The sequence below is a fragment of the Oculina patagonica genome, chromosome 14 (genome assembly GCF_052425735.1).
Source record: "Oculina patagonica isolate OP01 chromosome 14, crgOcupat, whole genome shotgun sequence".
NCBI lineage: Eukaryota > Metazoa > Cnidaria > Anthozoa > Scleractinia > Oculinidae > Oculina > Oculina patagonica.
Window position 1 is genome coordinate 1616518 of NC_135771.1, and position 18553 is coordinate 1635070.

Genomic DNA, 18553 nt, shown 5'->3' on the forward strand with positions numbered 1-18553 from the left:
ACGTAGTGCGAGGCTCGGCAAAGGTTTTTTAATAAACGCGCGAGGAAGGATTGGGGCGAGGAAAGAATGCGCGCGCGATCGAGGGAAAACAAGCCCCTTCTCATACATCTGCCAGTTCAACCAGTAAGCTGCGTTCCTGATAAAACCGCGAGCTCCTCGGACCCTAAGAAAAAAGACAGACTACCAGTTGTCTAATTTTAAACAGATCCTTCAAACTTCACCATGAAGTAAAACAAAAATATTTCTACTTTCACATCGTACTGAATCTTGACCTGGGAAAGGAATGAAAAAGAAAGTGGACACAGGTCACTTGAAAATGCTTTGTTTTAATTTTACTTTAAGGAATTCCTCTGAACTATAAGTACAACTAAACTAACTGCAAGCGATAAAAGGGATAAATTGTCCCCTTTAAATTTGCCTGTTCCATCATTTTTGGAATTTGAAAGAGGCTACAATAGCAAGGATTCATTTTTTACAACCTTATCGTAAGAGGTCTGGCACCTGAGATGCGTGTTTCAGCGGGCTCGTACACATCCTCGCACCAAGGCAAGCAAAAGATATTTTGTGCGTGGTTAAAAGTGGTAAAACGTGATTAATTACAGGTAATTCAGTAATGAAGTACAGTAAAAACCCGCATAAAAGAACACGTGTTTGGGGGTTCAGGCTGATTTTGTTCTTATATATCGGGTGTTCTTAAAATTGTTAATAAACATTAAATACTGCATAAACTACCAACAGATAACAGATGAAATCAATGTGCAAGCACAACATATTAAGTCAATTAACGGATGGAACTAACCTTAACTGCATTAATCAAAGCAATAATATTACATTGGGGGGGGGGGGGGTGGGGGGTGGTAGTAGTTGTTCTTATCCAACTTGCAGCCAATTTTTTTTTACATAAAAACAATTTTCATTTTTTAGGCTGAATGTTTTCTTATGCATATGGTATTTTTTTACCAAAATTCAGCCTGCGTGTTCTTAATCCACTTGTTCTTTTATGCGGGTTTTTACTGTAAAGTGAGATGAAATCAATGTATTGCAGCAAACACGTATTCTCCCTAGCAAGCTGTCTTTGGTAGCTCGTCTCCATTAGAGATGTTATTCGGGTCGTCACGCAAGGCTCCTCTGGAGAGAAGTATTGCGTGACGGCTGCTTACACGAGATTGAGTTCACACAGCTGTTACTGCGCCACGTAAAATTGACTTGAAAGCGTTGTGCACAGGATAATTGAGCATCCTGATGTCCGACCGCTGTATAGAACTTCAGAGCCGGTGGCAATGATCTTTAGGAAAACGAATTTAGCGCCTAATTAATCATCATCAGCGACTGTTTCTTTTTTCCTCCCCTCCCCTGTCGGGCAAGACTCGTTACTACTCTCATCCGGGGCTTCGCATCGATCTTTAACCGAGTCATCGTCATCCTCGGGTTCAGTCCCCTTGAGACCGTCATCGGGCTCGGTCTTGCTGTCTTCCTCGTCGTCTGCATTATGATCTTTGTCAGCGGTCTTTTCTTGAGTTTCGACATCTTGACCTCGCTTCAAGGCCTGGATACGTCGATCAATGGCAGTCCAAAGACGTTGAATATCGTTTGGCGCGGCCTGGGAGAGAGAGTAAATAGGTTCACAAAGTGCAAATGTGTCTACTGGTCTTGGGAGCATTTTCTAGCACGAACCAGTCTTTTTAAGTATCTTGATAATGGAGTCACGATGACTCCAAAACCGGCGTCGAGCAGCATTAAATTTTTTATGGTTTTTTATATGCATTTGCTTTAGCAAAGCCCTGCTGATCAAATGTTTGAACCACGAAATAGAATTAAATTTTAATTTAATCACTTCTACTGTTTTGGCCCAACATTTAACCGTGTCAAACTGTGACATAAAATAAGCGGTGAGAAATGCTTTGAAATAAGAAAAATAAAGACCTTGTCACTTTTAATCTCGGATTAGACACAATCAAATTTCAAACAACCAAGGCTTGAGTTCGGGTAAAAATCGAACAAAGACTCTTGCTCACCATTATAAGGTAAATTTTGATGTCTTTCTCGCTATCCATGGCAGTGATTCGTAAACTCTTCTCATTTCCTTTTTCTAGAGTCATACTTGGCCACAGTTTAGTATTGAGAACAACGCGCAAACTTCCTTGTGTGCGCATCACTGGAAAGAAAGAAAAAGATTAAAACCTGTTCACCACTTTATCCTCAGTTAAGAAATAAGAACCTTCATGTTGGGATTAAGGTGGTGAAGCTCACCAGTCTATGACCCATGGCTGAGACTTAACAGCAGGTCTAACCTTGCTGGATTGGTGGTAACCGGTCGTTTCGCCTACGAGTGGATTCGCCATCGACCAGTTCGCTAACGTCTTTGGTCGATTCTCCTACGTCTAAGTTGTTTCGCTAAAGAGCTGAAATCTCCCTTTAAAAAACGACCTAGAATATTACTTGATCTTTAAGCGTGAGCAAAGGGTGACTACAGCTCGTTAGCGAAACGGTTTTAGAAGTAGACGAATCAACCTAGGCATTAGCGAGTAGTGGGGTAGAGGACTGAAGAAGGATGGCCCCGGGCCATTCAGGCCTCAGGGGCTCCAGGAGCTGGCACTAAACCCCGAAACGAAACGAAACCACAGTACTTCACTCCGACTTACTTGCAGTTAGCTTTTACTCCGGTTTTCTTGCGCTTAGCTTTCACTCTTTGTTTGCAGTTTGTTCCACTCCAGTTTGTTTGCAGTTAGCTTTTATTTGTGGGTTAGCTTTCGTTTTGTTTTGTTTTAATGGTTTCGTTTCGTTTCAGGTTATAGCACATGCTGGCTCTAGGTATGGTGTTGGGCACAGAAACTAAATACAAAGAAGCCTCATGCGTCAGTTGTTAAGAAAACAACACGTGACAGATAAGGACGACATTTAGCTAGTCCCTCTCTACAATTTATTTGTAATACGGTACAATTTTAACCAATTACAGATTCTGAAGGAAAAACTCACCAAGCCTCGATTGGAAGATGCCTTCCGTCATTGATTGACACATGTCATTCAATCTTAGTACGCCTCTTCCTTTTTCTCTCCATGAATGTGTCACTGTATCGAACACAAACAACCGGCAGTTGCTCTAGAAGATTCATAAAAACATAGAGTTATAATTGGTAGAAATTTCCTTGACAGTTTATTATTTGATACATTTTCTTTTCTTTTTATTAGTTTCTTAAAGCACCATTATGATTTTTGTGCAATACAAATGGTAAGTTATTTTTATTAGTTATTATTATCTGCAATTTCCCATGTCAGTAGACTTACCGGGCCAAGATAGAACAAGAATAACTAAATTACTGTTTATATTTAGAGAGAAAGCCACATCAGCTCTAGCTGGTTTTCATGCAGGTCCTCTTTCCAGATCAAATTGAAATGTGGAAATGTTGATTTTTCAGGAGGGAGGAAAACTGAAGAACCTGGAGAAAAACCCTTGGAGCAAGGGGAGAACCAACAACAAACTTGACCCACATATCAGACTGGCTCTGGGAATCGAACCAGGCCCACATTGGTGGGAGGCAAGCGCTCTCACCACTGCGCCATCCCTGCTCCCCACTAAAATAATAGCAGCAAAATTAACTATTTATGGCCTCAAAATAGCAAAATCACTCATTTCATACCCCCTCCCTCTCCTACATGTCACACAACCCTTCACACTTTCAATCATTTGTCTCTCTCCCCGCCCCACCCCTTTTCCTTTGCTGCAGAGCACTGTCTTGCCAAACAACCAAACATCATCAAACCTTTTCACTCGGTGGGAGCATAGGGCATCCACTAGTACCCTTCAATGCACATGGTTCTACAAAACTTTTTTTGGGGTCTGTGCCCAGTACAGCTCCACTTATCGCAACTTCTACTGGATTGGCTGCCTCCAATTGTTTCTAGACAGTTCTTTTCTCCTTACTTAACAGTTTTAAGGACAAACGTTTGGCTTAAATCTCAATCACCTGAGTTCAAGTCCCACAAGCTATAAAGCTATCAGACTACAGGGACTCCATGGCCTGAGAATACAGCCACCTCTCATCGCTCCCACTACTATATGTGAAACGCAAAGCAGGAGCGATAAGAGGGCTGTATGCGCATTCGTATTTATGGCCCTTTTCTCCCAGAGGCCTGGCTAAACTAGAAAACATTGTTGCCGAAACATTGTTCTTTGTCATGTTTCCTAGGTGGCTAAATAAGGGGGGAAGCAAGCAAAGTGTTTTGCTTTCTGGGTGGCTAAACTAGGAAACAATGTTCCAGGAACAAAGTGTCATGCATGTGCATAAACTAGTCAACATTGCTTCCATGGTGGCTAAACTGGGATACATGTTTCGGAAGCAAAATTTGTGTTCAGGAAGCAAAAATGTTTTTGACTTGAGGCAAAAACATTTTTTGCTTCTGTGAAGCAAAATTTGTTTCCACAACATGTTTCCTGCATGGCTAAACTGGGTAACATTTGCGTCCGAAACAATCATGTTTCTGCAACAAGGCCTTAAGAAGAAGTATTCACAGGCTAGGGTCTCCATTACATACCTGAAGTACATTTCTTTCCTCTTCTTCACCCGTGACCACAGCCACCTTTGCAGGCTGGGTTTTCGGTGGACTGAGGTGCTCCTCTTCATATGCCATGGCAGCTTCAGCAAGTGACTTGTGAGGTTTATCTTGAGTGGGTGAACTGGGACCTGATGCATCTGCACACAGGTGTGCCATGTCGGCAAGAGTTTTTAACTCTTCATCTGCAATGGAAAAAAGCCATCATATTAATGAAACTATCATTATTAAGCCGGGGTAGGGTGAGGCCCACCCTGTGTTCTTATGGAACCACCAGTAATGAGATCGGTAAGAGAAACGGCATATAAGACTTTAGTCCGAACAACCCTCGAATATGCAAGTGCCGCATGGGATCCCCACTACGAGAAGGATATTCAAAAGCTGGAAAGAATTCAGAGAAAGGCAGCGCGATTCTGCGCGGGCAACTACAACCCCTATGCAAGCGTGAAAGATATGCTTCAGGAACTTAATTGGGAAACCCTAGCCACCAGACGGAAAATCGCTAGACTATCTTTTATGTATAAACTCTCCCACAACCTGACCGATTTCTCAGTAGCTGCCCATCTTAAACCAAATTATGAAAGAAGAACCCGTGGGAGCCACGATTTTAAATTTTTAGTTCCTAGGTCAAAGAAAGATGTTTTTAAATTTTCTTTTTTCCCACGAACAATCTGTGAATGGAACTCCCTTCCAGATGATATTGTAAATATAACGTCTGTAAATAGTTTTAAATCTAAGTTAGTTAATAGTTTTTAATATTTTATTGTATTAGTTTTATTTAGTTTTTAACATTTTTAACATTCATTTTAGTTTTTAACGGTTGGTGTGATATCTTAAGATTTTTACCGACCTAATTATATGTAGATGTAGATAGGGCAATTGACAGCGACTGTTTTAAATTTGTTTTTAATTAGGGCTTAACATGTCCGCCTGAAAGAAAATTCTCATGGATAAATAAAATACTATCTTGAACTCGTAGCATAGTGTGAGCTACACTAACACAACAAAATTTTCATCAGAATTTATAGTAGACAAGATTAACAGATGTTTTTCATATTGATGGATACAATCAAGCCCCAAAAAAGAGTTTGGTTGCCAATAGGAAAAAAACATTTGGTGGATTGCAAAATAAGATGGTCATTTTAATGGCAGTTGGGTTCCTGAACTTCCTTGGCCCTCCCTTCTAAGAAACCTGAATTTGTGCTCTATGAGGATGGGTTGGCGAGGGGGAAGGGGGGGGGGGGTGTTTAGTGCCTGTAACATGGACAGAACTCATTTTTTAATTTCTTTTTTAAACACAAATATTAGGTTTCAAACAGCCACAAGATCTCATGTTAAACTGCTCTTTTGTTTCATATTGAACTACTGCTTAAAAACAAGGGTTACATTCCAAGACTAAGTGCAAAAATTGATTTATGGATTGGCTCTGAGAGCAGAAGTGTTTCAGTGATGCTTTCTGCACTATTGCTATTCAACAAAGTTTCATATTATCTTTATAGCACCTGTTGTGTGATCCTTGGTAGTACTGTTTGTTGGTTTCTCTTCTGTTGTCTCACTGGATCCTTCATCTGATGCAGTCTTGTCAAGAGAAAACTAACAGGAAAGAAGAAAAACAAAAACATTTCCTTACCACAGTGTTCTGAGAATAGTCCTCCCTGATAGACCAAAGCTAGTTTATACTTGTCTCACGGGGTCGATGTCAGTTGGAGCTTTGTTTCTGCCTCCTGTCGCACGGTTTTTTTGTTTCTTTTTTTTCTTGCTATTTAATTTTTTTGTTTTTCTTTCTTGTAAAAAAAATTATGTAAATTTGTGTGACAAAGAAAACAAACTAAAATAAACTAAAACTATCCTAAGCCAAGTTGGTCAAATCAGGTTAAATGCTGGCTTTTAAAAATAAAATAAATAAATGAAATAACAAAATCACAAAATAATTATCTGTTGTGTTACTGAGTGCAATGCTTCATTGTGCTCACTAGCAGCACACTATGTCTATAATTTGTTTACTGGATGAAGTCGCATAACAAATTGTAACTACTTTTGGCTCATTCTTACCGTAACTCTCTCCCCCATGTTTTGTCCAAATACAAACGATCCACTTGAGGGTTTTGCAGATGACCTGAAAAAAAGTCTCTATATTAATTAAAGCAATTTACATGCAGGAACGTATGGTAAATAGACTGGTTGAGCTGTCTTGTGTAGCAGAGTTCTTAATATGTCTTTTTCTTTTGTTAGATCCTAGAATTTATCTGTCAACTTTCTTATTTTATTTTTTTATAATTTCATATAACCCTTGTGGTGCATAGATTTATGAAGGAACTTAATTGCCAAAAGCTGACATCTGAACAGAGACCTTTTGATAAAATCCTTTCATAGAGATTTTAAAAGAGGCATGGGGCAAATTGGACATTGGATATGAAAAGGTTAAAACGATAAGACCAAATACTGATTTGTAATGACAGACAGCTTATTAATGAGCAATTGTTATAGTAATCAAATAAGTGTCCCAGTAACAGAATGTCTTGCTACACATGACAAGGAGAGCAGTTTTCTATTGAGTGTCGTAAAACCAAAACCAAAGTAATCACTCAAGCCAATCACAAGGAACACAGACAATCCAGTAAACCAATCAAAACTTGAAGCAAATACATGTAGCCAACACGAAGCGCAGGAATCTGTGCGGGAGCGAGTCATGATTGGTTTTGGTTTTACTTCTGATTGGCTGAGAAAGTGGGTTTAACCAATCACAAAGCGTAGTAATGCAAAACCAATATAAACGCTAATTACTTTCAACACTCAAGTGAAAACTGCTCTATGGGATGAAAGTAAATCCATTCAACTCACTCTTTTGGGGCACACAGAAATTGTTCAAAGTAGTTTTTGGAAGAAGCTCCAATTATTCCTGCTAGCTGCTCTCCAGGGGCAGACTCGTGTGAACGCTGTGATGTGTCAGTGCTCTGCTCTGCAGCTGAAGACTCACTGCTGGACACTCCTAATGTCTGTAAAAACCAAGAGTCAAGATATGTTAGAGCTGTACAACCATTTGCAGAGTCAAGACACTCTTGATTAAAAATTCATTTTAGATAATTTAACAATCATGATACCTTGTGTTCCTCCCCTTTCCCTTATCAATTAAAGTTACTGAGGTCAGACTGAAAAATTATGCCTTTATTTTTTCAACAAGGGTATGTTTTTCTTTTTCAAACCCTGACTGTTGATTAAAATGCTTTGGTAGAATTAAAATACTGACACAAGGCTCAAAGTGGTGTAAAACAGTCAAACCCCCATTAAACAGCCACCTTTGGGAAATGTTAGTGGCCGCTTACAGTAATAGGGGATCATCAGAATTTAGCATAGGGCATGGTAGACTTCAAAAGATCATCACTAAGCATAGTGACGATGGAATCATGTCAAGACGATAATAAGCATGTTTCAATGTTTTTATCAGTCCTCACTTTCTATTTCAACACTTATCTGTCATTGAGTTGTTGAAAACAATGCCAAGCAAAATATTAAATTAGGTATAACAGTGTCAAGAGTGAGATTTTCCTGGGTTTAATGGTGGCAATTTTGGCATTTGAGGGGACAAAAAAGGCAAAACTCAACAGAAGTACAAACCTTTGGAACCGGCGAAGTTGCGGAATTTCTATCAACTGTAAGACAGAAAAGGAATTATTACAAATGATTAGAATTGCACATTCAGGTTTAGGTTAATAATTTGCAGGAGTTTGGTGACAGATGGTGTTAAGTAAAAGTTGTATTTTACATAATTATTCAAGTGAGATCTCATAAGTAAATATATTTCAATATATCAAGTAAATATATTTCAATATTGAAGCCCATTATACTTGAAAGAAGACAGTAAAAGATTGATAAAATTGTGACCCAAGGTAGGTGCCTTTGAGCGCAGGAAAGATGTTATATAAGTTATCATCATTTCTCTGCCTTTGCTGATAAAAATATACAAATTCGCCATAAATAAGATTTCTCCAAGAAGGAATCACAGTACTGCATTATTACAATTCACATGAACTTCTAAATAACTTAACACAGAAGAATAAGCATAAGGAAACAGCGTAAATAAAAGTACTTTTAGATGAGGAATTTGTCAAGTTCTTTGCCACATCAGACAGGATGGACGGTTTAAAGATGAGCTTTGGAGGTTTGACTTCCTCTGTTTCTGAAAGTACAAAAGGACTAACCTGAAACAATGTACTTGAACAACATTTTGAAGAATAAAAAAATCAAGTTCTGTGAGTTTAAAACTACAACCCCAGACAAAAAGATGTGCAGAGAGTTTCGAATTCAATTCAGCAATCCCCATTTCTGTATTGCTTTAAGATCTCCCCCAGCTCCCCCCTATCAATGTTGCAGGTTCCTCACTTTTCAATCTTGCGTGTGTAAGGTCGCTATTACATTTGTAGCTCAACATTGCATAGGTGAGGGGAGGGGAAAAACGAAAGTGCAAAGCTTCCCAACATTTTGTCTGAGGTTGAAGCTTACAAACATTTTGTTGTGTTGTTACTACATGTACCTTCACTACTTGTCCTTTCAAGCTTTGCCACCTTCTTCACTGGGGATTGACAACCAGCTGTAAAATTAAGCAAAAACAATGCTGTTACACCAACATGAACCAAGTGTTTAAACAGCATTTACAGATAAACCAAATGTACCATAGATGCTGGACACCAGTTAGCCTGAATTTCAGACATCCCTCTGTGCTCGCCTACTCGCCAGAAGGGACGTCTGAACACATCTGGGCCTAATGCCGTCCGGTGACGTCACTACACTCTGGTTTTAATTCATGCGGAAAAGTTTCTGTCGAGGCCATGAAATTGTGAAAGAAAAATCGCTTCAATAAAGGATTACAGGGTATAAAATTGTTTTAAAAGTAAACTATTGAAAACTTGAGACAAATGAATGAGATTTTAATCGACTGCAGGCTATATTCTTTTATGGAACCGATTTAATCTGAACTGATTTGCTCTGATTTGCTTTATCTAGCGATCAAAATATAATACATACGCAGCGGACAAATACAACACACTCGTGAGTACTTAAATGAATCAATTTAGACGGTTACAGAGGCATCAAGACACGGAATTCAATACAAAAATATCCTACTTGACCGTGGGCACTGAGTTCAGAAATCACTGGCTCATCGAGGCTGCAGGACATAAGCGTCGAGCGGCTTTGTTGACAAAACAAGAATACGTATAAATTTGGCAAAACACTGCATGTCGAAGCGACGAATGCCGCCAACTTAAAACCTATCGGTTTCCATAACTATTCTTCATCCGTAGGTAAACTAATAAAGTAATAAACTCAAGGTGAATGACTAATAAATTCATTTCTGGGAAGGTGAACTCTTTCGAACTCTTTCCAAACGTTTTCAAATTACAATCCTCGCGCGGTAAAATTCAGTCATAATTTCACATAATTATGCAAATAATTTTTAAATCAACCAATCAAAATCACTACCCGGTTTTCGGGTAGTGACGTCACCGGACGGCATTAGGCCCAGATGTGTTCAGACGTCCCTTCTGGCGAGTAGGCGAGCACAGAGGGATGTCTGAAATTCAGGCTAGACACCAGTCAGCTTAAATAAAATTGAGAAAAAAGAAATTCAGTTGTCATTAACATAATACAAAGAAAATTAATGATCTTTGCTCCAGACAGTATCAGTAGTTATACCTACAACCTTGGTAAAGGCATAGATTCAGAAGTTGACTGGAGTTATTAAAGGGACACTGTCGGAAGCTTCACTTCAAAAATTCAAGAGCCTTAAAACATACAGTACCCTTGAAATAGTGGTCCAGTTCTGTTAAAAAATTATTATGCCAGTGTACTGAAGCTATAAACTATTGATATTACTGTGATTCCATGAGAAACTTTAGATCTCTACTTGAAAAAGTCAGGCTGATTTTTTCAAGTTCTGCCCTTGTGGCCTGGAAAAACAGCTAAAAATAATAATTGCTCCATTCTTCCTTTGATAACAATTTACTTGATATCTTCAACTTGATGTACTTGGTGCATTTTATGTACTAGCAAGTTAAAACCACTTCTCAAATTTAAAACTTTTTACCAAAAAGCAGAAAAGTCCCTGTGACAGTGTCTCTTTAAAACCCTACATAAACTGGTCCGATGCTTTAAACGCCAAGCTAAAATAAAAGTAAAGTGAAATTGTGAAAACATTTCATGCTATTTTTCTCTCTTTAAACCGATTAATTAACTAAAAATACACCTAGTTATAGTTGTATAATAGTGTCAAAGTGGCATTATTTATATTGTTCTACCTTCCTCTGGGTCTGAATCATCATTTCTTTCTTCATTATCAGCTGATCTCTGTCAAAGAAAAAAAGGAGTCTAGTCCAGGAAAAGACAAACATTTCACTCATCCGTTAAATGCAGGTATGGCTTGACTGGGCTTTTGACAACACTTATCCTACTGGTTGGGTAAAATGATCATGTACAACAGTGCTGGATAGTTTTTTTTTTTTTTTTTTTTAAATATTTATTTTTATGTACAATAGAATCCTGATTTCTTGAACCTCCAAAGGAAATGAAAATTCTTTCCAGAAATCAACTGACTAAGTGAGGAAAATCCAAGGGAAAGGACTTTTAGTTCAGGTTATCTAGAGGTTTGAGAAATCGCGGATTTGAGAAATCAGGATTGTTCATAGAAAGTGTTCTTATTTGACAGGTGCATAATAATAATTTGTAAGATTTTACCTGTACATACCATCACTTGCATCTAAGCGTGAACATGTGCCGTCGAAACATGATCTAACTGGGTATTAAACATGGCATGATTGGTCGTCAAACATGAAGTTTAGCAGAACATAACACGAACTTTCACACTCAAAATGCTCACCATAAACACTGAGTACAGGCGAAACTCAACACTAGAAGTGATTCACGTGAACCTGCAAATGCATATCGACACAGAACTGGATAAATTTTTTGGAAGAAGTCTCTAAATATGATCTTTCTGCCATTTTGAAACCGAAATGTGTTGAACTTTCAGTGGGAAAGTTGCCGTTACAGTCTGCCAAACTTCAAACGTTTGATGACCAATCACGCCACATCTAATATCCAATAAATCATGTTTCGGTGGCACATATTCACACTTACATGCAAGCGATGGTAATTTGAAAGTAATAAGTAATTTTTACATGTCCACAATCAACATGTTAATAAAATCACCATCATCGCTATACCTTGGCTGAAACTCCACTAGAGTGGAAATCGTCATTTCCAGCCTCAGCCTCCTCTGCATCATCCTCTGGATAAGCATTCTAAAAGGAAAAATCGACAATTTTGATTAGAATTAAAATCACGGTGCTTACCACAGGGATGTGGCTAACGCCGGCTGCCGGCTTATTTCACCGGCTAAGGGAGAACTTAAATCTGGCTGAAAATTCACACAAAAGGGAAGACCTGGGTAAACTTTTAGATTTGGCAAGGCCAGAAAAGCCAGTTGGGCTAGTTAATGAGCCGGCTTAGTATTTTCTTAGCTACAACCCTGTTATCATTTACCAAAACTTCCAAAGCTTAAATGGAGTTGTATGTTTCACGAAATTTCAACTGAAATGCACAACATGAATGGAACATTTACTTCTCAAACTCATTAATAATTCATCAAGTTAAAACAAAGAAAATTACCGGTATAACCGTGACGGTGGTTTGGAAACCCGATCTTAATTAGCACAGATTTTTACGATTTTATTTCTCTGTTTACTCCGTAGTTTTTGTTTCGATTGAGAAGATATATCAAACACTCAAGACAGAAACACTGCCTCTCGTGTTTGATATATTACATGATGTCAAACAAGAATGTCCCCAAGACAAAACAAACAGAAAAGGATAGATTTTGTCACAGTTTGTGATGCTATCTTGACGGGTAGGCAGTGTGGTTAAACATACTTGTTTGTTTGGGAATCTGACAACAAAATTTTTTTTCAAAAATCAAAATGCTGGACAGGTTATGAATCACAACGTTAGATACTAGGCAAAACTTTTTATTCACCAAGTTGTAGTTGGGCTAGAAAGCTTGTTATATTTTTAATTTTCCATACATTTATCTATAATTTTTCCTGCAATTCACGTCAATTTTCAGAAAAAAAACCCGACAAATGTAAGAAAAAATTTAAAATGTGACTGGAGGCTTTCCAGCACAGCCACATGCTTCAAATTTGGAGAATACAATCCTTTCCTTAGTATCTTACAATTCATAAGTTGTTCGGAATTTAATTTTTGAAAAAAATAGCCATTGGATTCCTGAATACACTGTAAATTCTAACAGCATTGCCCTCCCTTCAAGATGGAATCAAAAACTGTGACAAGGTCTATTCTACTAACTGAAAGTGTGTAATAATTCCCATAAATATTTTTGTTCAAACTTTGCCTATAACAAATTAAGAACACAACAATTAAGAAAGACAGAGAAATCCCGCGAAAAGCATTCCTGTTTTGACATCACGTTATGTGAGCAATTTACTATAATGGAAGTTTAAATGCAGTTGTACATTGAATGAAGAATAGTTTAGTTTACAAAAGATGTACAATACTCGCCAATTTCATATTTATAACCTCAATGAATCAAAATTCCCTTATCATTTAAGATGATACCCACATGCATTTCAATACAAGCGTTCTTGATGTTCAGAAAATAAGTTAAAGACAAGAATTCCTTCCGATAATAAAATTTTTTTTTATTTTTTTTTTTTTTTTATTTTATTTTATTTTTTTTTTATTTTTTTTATTTATTGACACACAAAGAACACTACTTACTTAACAAAACAAATACATACACTACCTACGATGCTAATTACAAGACATTACTTATTACATTATTTAATATACATTTTCTTTTTAAATAATAATATCGCAATAACACGTCTTACAATACCTACTATAACAAATAGCGCTCTTACAAAAAAATATTACATTATATTACTATTACATTTTAAAGTTACAATCTATTTACAAAGTTCAATTTTTTACTACTAACTCTAATACTAACTGTATGTATTTTATTTTACTATGAAACGAAAAAAATAAATAAAATAGATTGCGGCACAACCTCTGGGCAGGGGGCGGGGTAACTTGGGGGACCTTAGGCACAAAGTGTTGTCCATTTTGCTTTGAATTTCGTCAAACTATTATTTTTGACAGCGATTGTGCGTTCATAGAGAATCTTTTGATTGAGTAAGAGAAGGAAGATATCTAGATTCGGATATGCTGAATTCAACCAGGACAGATAAATGTGATACTTGGCGATGATGAGGAAATGATTCAGGGCATAAAAATTACTTAAATCTGGTTTATAACCGTAAAAAATATCTGTGTCAATTAAGGTGATATTTTCTGAACGTTTTTCATTCCACCATGCAATAACTTTTTTCCAGAATAATTGTACCGTCGGACACTCATACAGCAAATGAGGTAAAGTTTCGTATGAAGAGCTACAACGATCACAACTGGGAGAACTTTTCAATTTCATTTTGTAAAGTCTGTTATTAGTGGGTAGAATGTTATGTATGACCTTGTATTGGAAACATCTGAGTTTATTTTCTATTGTAACTTTGAATGGCAATTCATAAATGGCTTTAGCAGGAAGACGTTTTTCTATAAGCTTAGTTTCTATGTTTGGGGCTTTAAACACTTTCATAACAAGCAGTTCGCGAGCCGATTTGGCGGTGACATTCGCAAGAGGAAGCTCATTACTGTCAACATCGGTAAGCATTCGTTCGGAATTTAAAATTGATTTTTTCCATTCTTCAGGGATCGCGGTGAGAAGGCCGTAATACGTTAAGAAGTTTACCGTCATACCATATCTATGTTGAAACTCAGACCAGGATAAAAACGTTCTGTTCTCATTTAGCAGGTGACCGATTTTAATAACTCCTTTTCTATGCCAAGATGGATAGAAGACTGATTTACCATCTATTTTAATATAGCGGTTATTCCAAATAATTTCGTTTTCATATTCCTTAGCAGAAGAAGGGTCTTTAGAATGTAGCTCCTGCCAGACATTCAATACTTCCTTGTAAAAGGACGGTACATACGAGACGAAATTAAGATCAGATACATTAAAATTACATTCCAAAAGAAACGAACCACCATATTGGGATGTAGCAGATGAGAAGAGGGAGCACCATTTGTTATCACCAGCTTCATATAAACGTTTAACCCATGCTCCCTTTAAAGATTTGTTCATCATGTTGAAGTCTACCATGTTAAGGCCCCCTTTCTCTATAGGACCAATAAGCGTGTTACGTTTGACCTTATCGGGCTTAAAGTTCCATATGAACTTGAAACAAATATCATTAACTTCACAAGAAAAATTTGGTGGTGTTGTGAGAACGGAGGTATTATAAACAAGCTTGGAGATAGCGAGGGTTTTGATGATACAAATTCTTCCCATTAAAGTTAAGCCTCTGGTCGTCCATTGGTTTAAAATTTTCTTTAGCGCAACAAGTTTTTCCTCGAAATTAATTTTGTAACTAACAGACTGATCATATGCGAAGGCCACACCTAGCGCGATTACATATTTTTCAGGCCACGAAATATTAAATTTAGAACGTTGACCCAAGTTGCATTTAAGACTGCCCAGCCACATACCCTCCGTTTTAGAAGTATTTATTTTTAAACCTGAACAGCCTCCAAAATCATTTAAAAGATTAAACAAGTGATTAGCTGAGCGATCATCTTTTATAAAGGCTGTGATATCATCCGCGTACATACTTAATTTTAATTCGGTGTCTTTTATTTTCAAACCACTGATATTTTCATTATTCCTAATCGCTTGGCCAAGTACCTCAATTGCCAGGACAAATAAGAGCCCCGATAAGGGGCATCCTTGTCGGACTCCTCTTTGAAGCTGGAAGAAATCGGACGCAAATCCGTTGTTTATCACACAGCTGGTGATATTGGAATAGAAGGTGTGGATCCATTTTTGGAAAATTGGCCCAAAGTTCATTAATTCAAGGACTTTAAACAGGTACTTCCACTCTAGGGAATCAAATGCTTTTTCAAAATCTATGAAAAGTAACATGCCAGGTAGTTGTTTTTTCTCATAAAACTCAATTACATCAGATATTAGCCGAATATTTTCTCCAATAAAGCGGTTTTTAACGTACCCTGTTTGATCATTATTTATCAACGTTGGTAAGACTTTCTCTAATCGTTTTGCAATACATTTCGTTGCTATTTTGTAGTCAATATTCAACAACGTGATTGGCCGCCAATTTTTGAGAAGGAGGGTGTCTTTATTCTTTTTAGGTAACAGAGAAATCACACCTCTCCTTTGCGAGATCGACATTTCACCTCTATGATAGGCTTCATTTAAACAGTCTATTAAAGGAGTTACCACGGAATCCCAGAAGCATAAGTAAAATTCTGTAGTCAGTCCATCTGAACCTGGGGTTTTGTTTTTCTCAAACGTTTTAAGAGCGGCTAAACATTCTTCTTCAGTGATAAGGCCCTCGCAGGATTTTTGCTGCTCGCTATCAAGTCTCTGTACATTGTCAAGATTTAAGAATGACGGGGCTGAAGCATCAAATGTGTTATCTGTTATTTGTGAGGCATATAAAGCTTTATAAAAAGTTTCCATCTCACACAAGATCCTGTTCGGTTCCTCAACATACTCGTTTTGATCGGTTTTCAATTTAACAATATGCTTCCTTTCATGCGAGCGCTTCTCTAGATTCATGAAATATTTCGTGTTTCTTTCGCCATGTTCGTACCACCGTGCTCTGCTTCTTATAATCGCGCCTTTTGTTTTATGTTCAGCGATTCTTTGAAGTTCAAGCTTGACACGTTCAATGTCTGTTGCTAAATTAGCTGCTAGCGGATTTTGATCCAAACGCATATTTAATTGTTTTAACTTGCAGAGTAAATTTATTTCTTTTGATTTTTTTCCTTTAGCAAGACGTTTAGAGAAACGGATACAAAAGTCTCTAATCTCCATTTTAATCATCTCCCAATAGAGTCTTTTGTCACTTGTTCCACTATGCTTTTTCTTGGCATGAAGTAAAAAGAATTTTAGGTTTGTTATAAATTCTTCATTGTCAAGAAGAGAGTTATTAAATTTCCAAAACCCAGGGCCAGCTTTTTTTTGCTTATTTTTATACGCGATTTCAGCATAAATTGGAGAATGGTCTGAGTCGTAATATGATAGCACATCCGTCATACTAGTACGTGGAACTAAATGTTTTGAAATAAGCCAATAGTCTAATCGACATCTTATTTTTCCTGAACTATTCTGCCAGGTAAAGCGCTTATCATTTGGATGATGAAATCTCCATATATCATCAAGATTTAAGTTTCCGCTCATTTCCTTTATGCTGTGGATAACTTTTTTCTTACCGCTGATATCTTTTCCACCTATTTTATCAATATTTTGGAGTGGACAATTAAAATCGCCTCCCATTATAAGATTTTCATTCACATGAGGACGTAGCTTGCTCGTTAATTCGTTAAAAAAATTTAATTGTTGATTTTGGTCATTGGGAGCGTAAACATTGGCTAAACAAAATTCTTCGTCTTGGAGTGTGAAGCGAACAATAAGCATTCTTCCGTTCTTATCATTAGTAATGCAAATATTCTCTGCTTTTAAGGTTGGTCGAAAAAGAATCATCACGCCTCTGCTATGTTTAGAGCCATGGGAAAAGCAAATGTCACCACCCCATTCTGCACGCCAAACGTTTTCGATTGTTTTGTCACTGTAGGTTTCCTGCAGAAAAATTAAGTCATATTTGCCATTATGGAGCCACCTAAATAAATTTCTACGTTTGATCGACTTATTTATGCCTCTGATATTAAGGGAAACACATTTTAAACCCATTGCAAATGTTATTAAGGCTCAACACCTGCACCAGAGCCCCAGCCAAAAAAAGTGGTCCCCAGATGTCGTGCCACCAAAAAAAGAAAGAAATACCACGAAACACTAAACAAAAATCTAATCAAGCCGTTGAACGACTTCATGTATAGAGGAGATAGCCTTAGTAAATAAAATAAATTCATCGATCGGAAAGGATCCCCTCTACGATTCCGATAATAAAATGCCGTGTTTATTTTCAAACATCACAATACAACCCCGACATTAGATGATTTGTTTACCGTCACTCTGCCAGACACGTCCTGTCTCAGTGTAAACTTCGGCGGCGCTAAAATTCGCACAGATCCGCTGTTACCTAAAATTAAAAAATACACAGAAAAACAGGACAAATTAAAATATACTTATGCTAGTAGCCATTAACAAATCAGTAAACTAAAATCTGGCAAACTGTCAAACAATTCGGAAGCAAACTCGCACCATGCAACCGAAATTCGGAACGAGGGATTCTCAATAACGTTATTTCTATTTTACCTATAGAATCCTCATTCTCGGAAGGTATAGCAGGAGACGCTGAAAAAGAAACAACACAAATAAGCTCCAATTGTTTGTTCATTGGCACAATGTCAAAGACTTCAGCTATTTCAGTTTTTCAAACTTCAAAACCTCACCATTTTCCGCCATTTTCGTTGTGACCATCAACTGCGCGCGTGCGCTGGACAATTCGATCCAGTCCTCTCTCAGAACAATCAAACAGGCCGGAAAATTGAGAAAAACTGGGAAAAATTGAAAGAAAAGGAAGACTTCCCATTCCATCATTTTCTTTCTTTATTTTTTGTTCTTTTTCCTATACACCGTTTTACGAATCATTACACTAAGCACAATCAATAAAATTGATAAATCTTTAGTATCTCTGTCAGAAATCCAGAATTATGAACTTCTGTCGCTGTATATTTCACAAGTACAATGTAGTTGTGGCCAAATTTCTCATTGTTATTCCCCGGGTTTGCTATATATCAAGTGCCAGGAGCCCATAACCAAACGTTTCACTTTCCAGAAAACTGTCCTTACGCATTGCCGAGACTGTTCTACAGTCCCAGCCACAGCTCCCATATGGTTCCATATGGAGCTGGGGTTTAAAATCAACCTTCGGGTTCGCCTCTG

The 18553-nt window shown here is 37.5% G+C and overlaps 1 protein-coding gene across 1 annotated transcript; it reads right to left on the bottom strand.

The window, feature by feature from the left end:
- Positions 1–936: 936 nt before the first annotated feature.
- LOC144637863 (uncharacterized) lies at positions 937–18160 on the bottom strand. The gene is made up of 15 exons (XM_078496952.1): positions 18061–18160; positions 17924–17962; positions 17674–17747; positions 11769–11846; positions 10845–10893; positions 9083–9139; positions 8639–8728; positions 8167–8201; positions 7393–7547; positions 6604–6667; positions 6054–6144; positions 4534–4736; positions 2977–3100; positions 2016–2155; positions 937–1600 (listed from the first exon to the last, which is right to left on the bottom strand). The coding sequence occupies exons 1-15, from the start codon at positions 18086–18088 to the stop codon at positions 1313–1315; spliced, it is 1515 nt and encodes a 504-aa protein (XP_078353078.1). The 5' UTR covers positions 18089–18160; the 3' UTR covers positions 937–1312.
- Between the last annotated feature and the right edge of the window lie 393 nt (positions 18161–18553).

Excerpts from the sequence above, each read along its gene's own strand:
- LOC144637863 (XM_078496952.1), bottom strand. The coding sequence starts at position 18,088 with ATGGTCACAACGAAAATGGCGGAAAATG. Across the intron at positions 9,140-10,844 it reads TGATTCAGACCCAGAGGAAG|CTGGTTGTCAATCCCCAGTG; the intron begins GTAGAACAATAT and ends TTAATTTTACAG. Across the intron at positions 8,202-8,638 it reads GACAAATTCCTCATCTAAAA|TTGATAGAAATTCCGCAACT; the intron begins GTACTTTTATTT and ends TCTGTCTTACAG.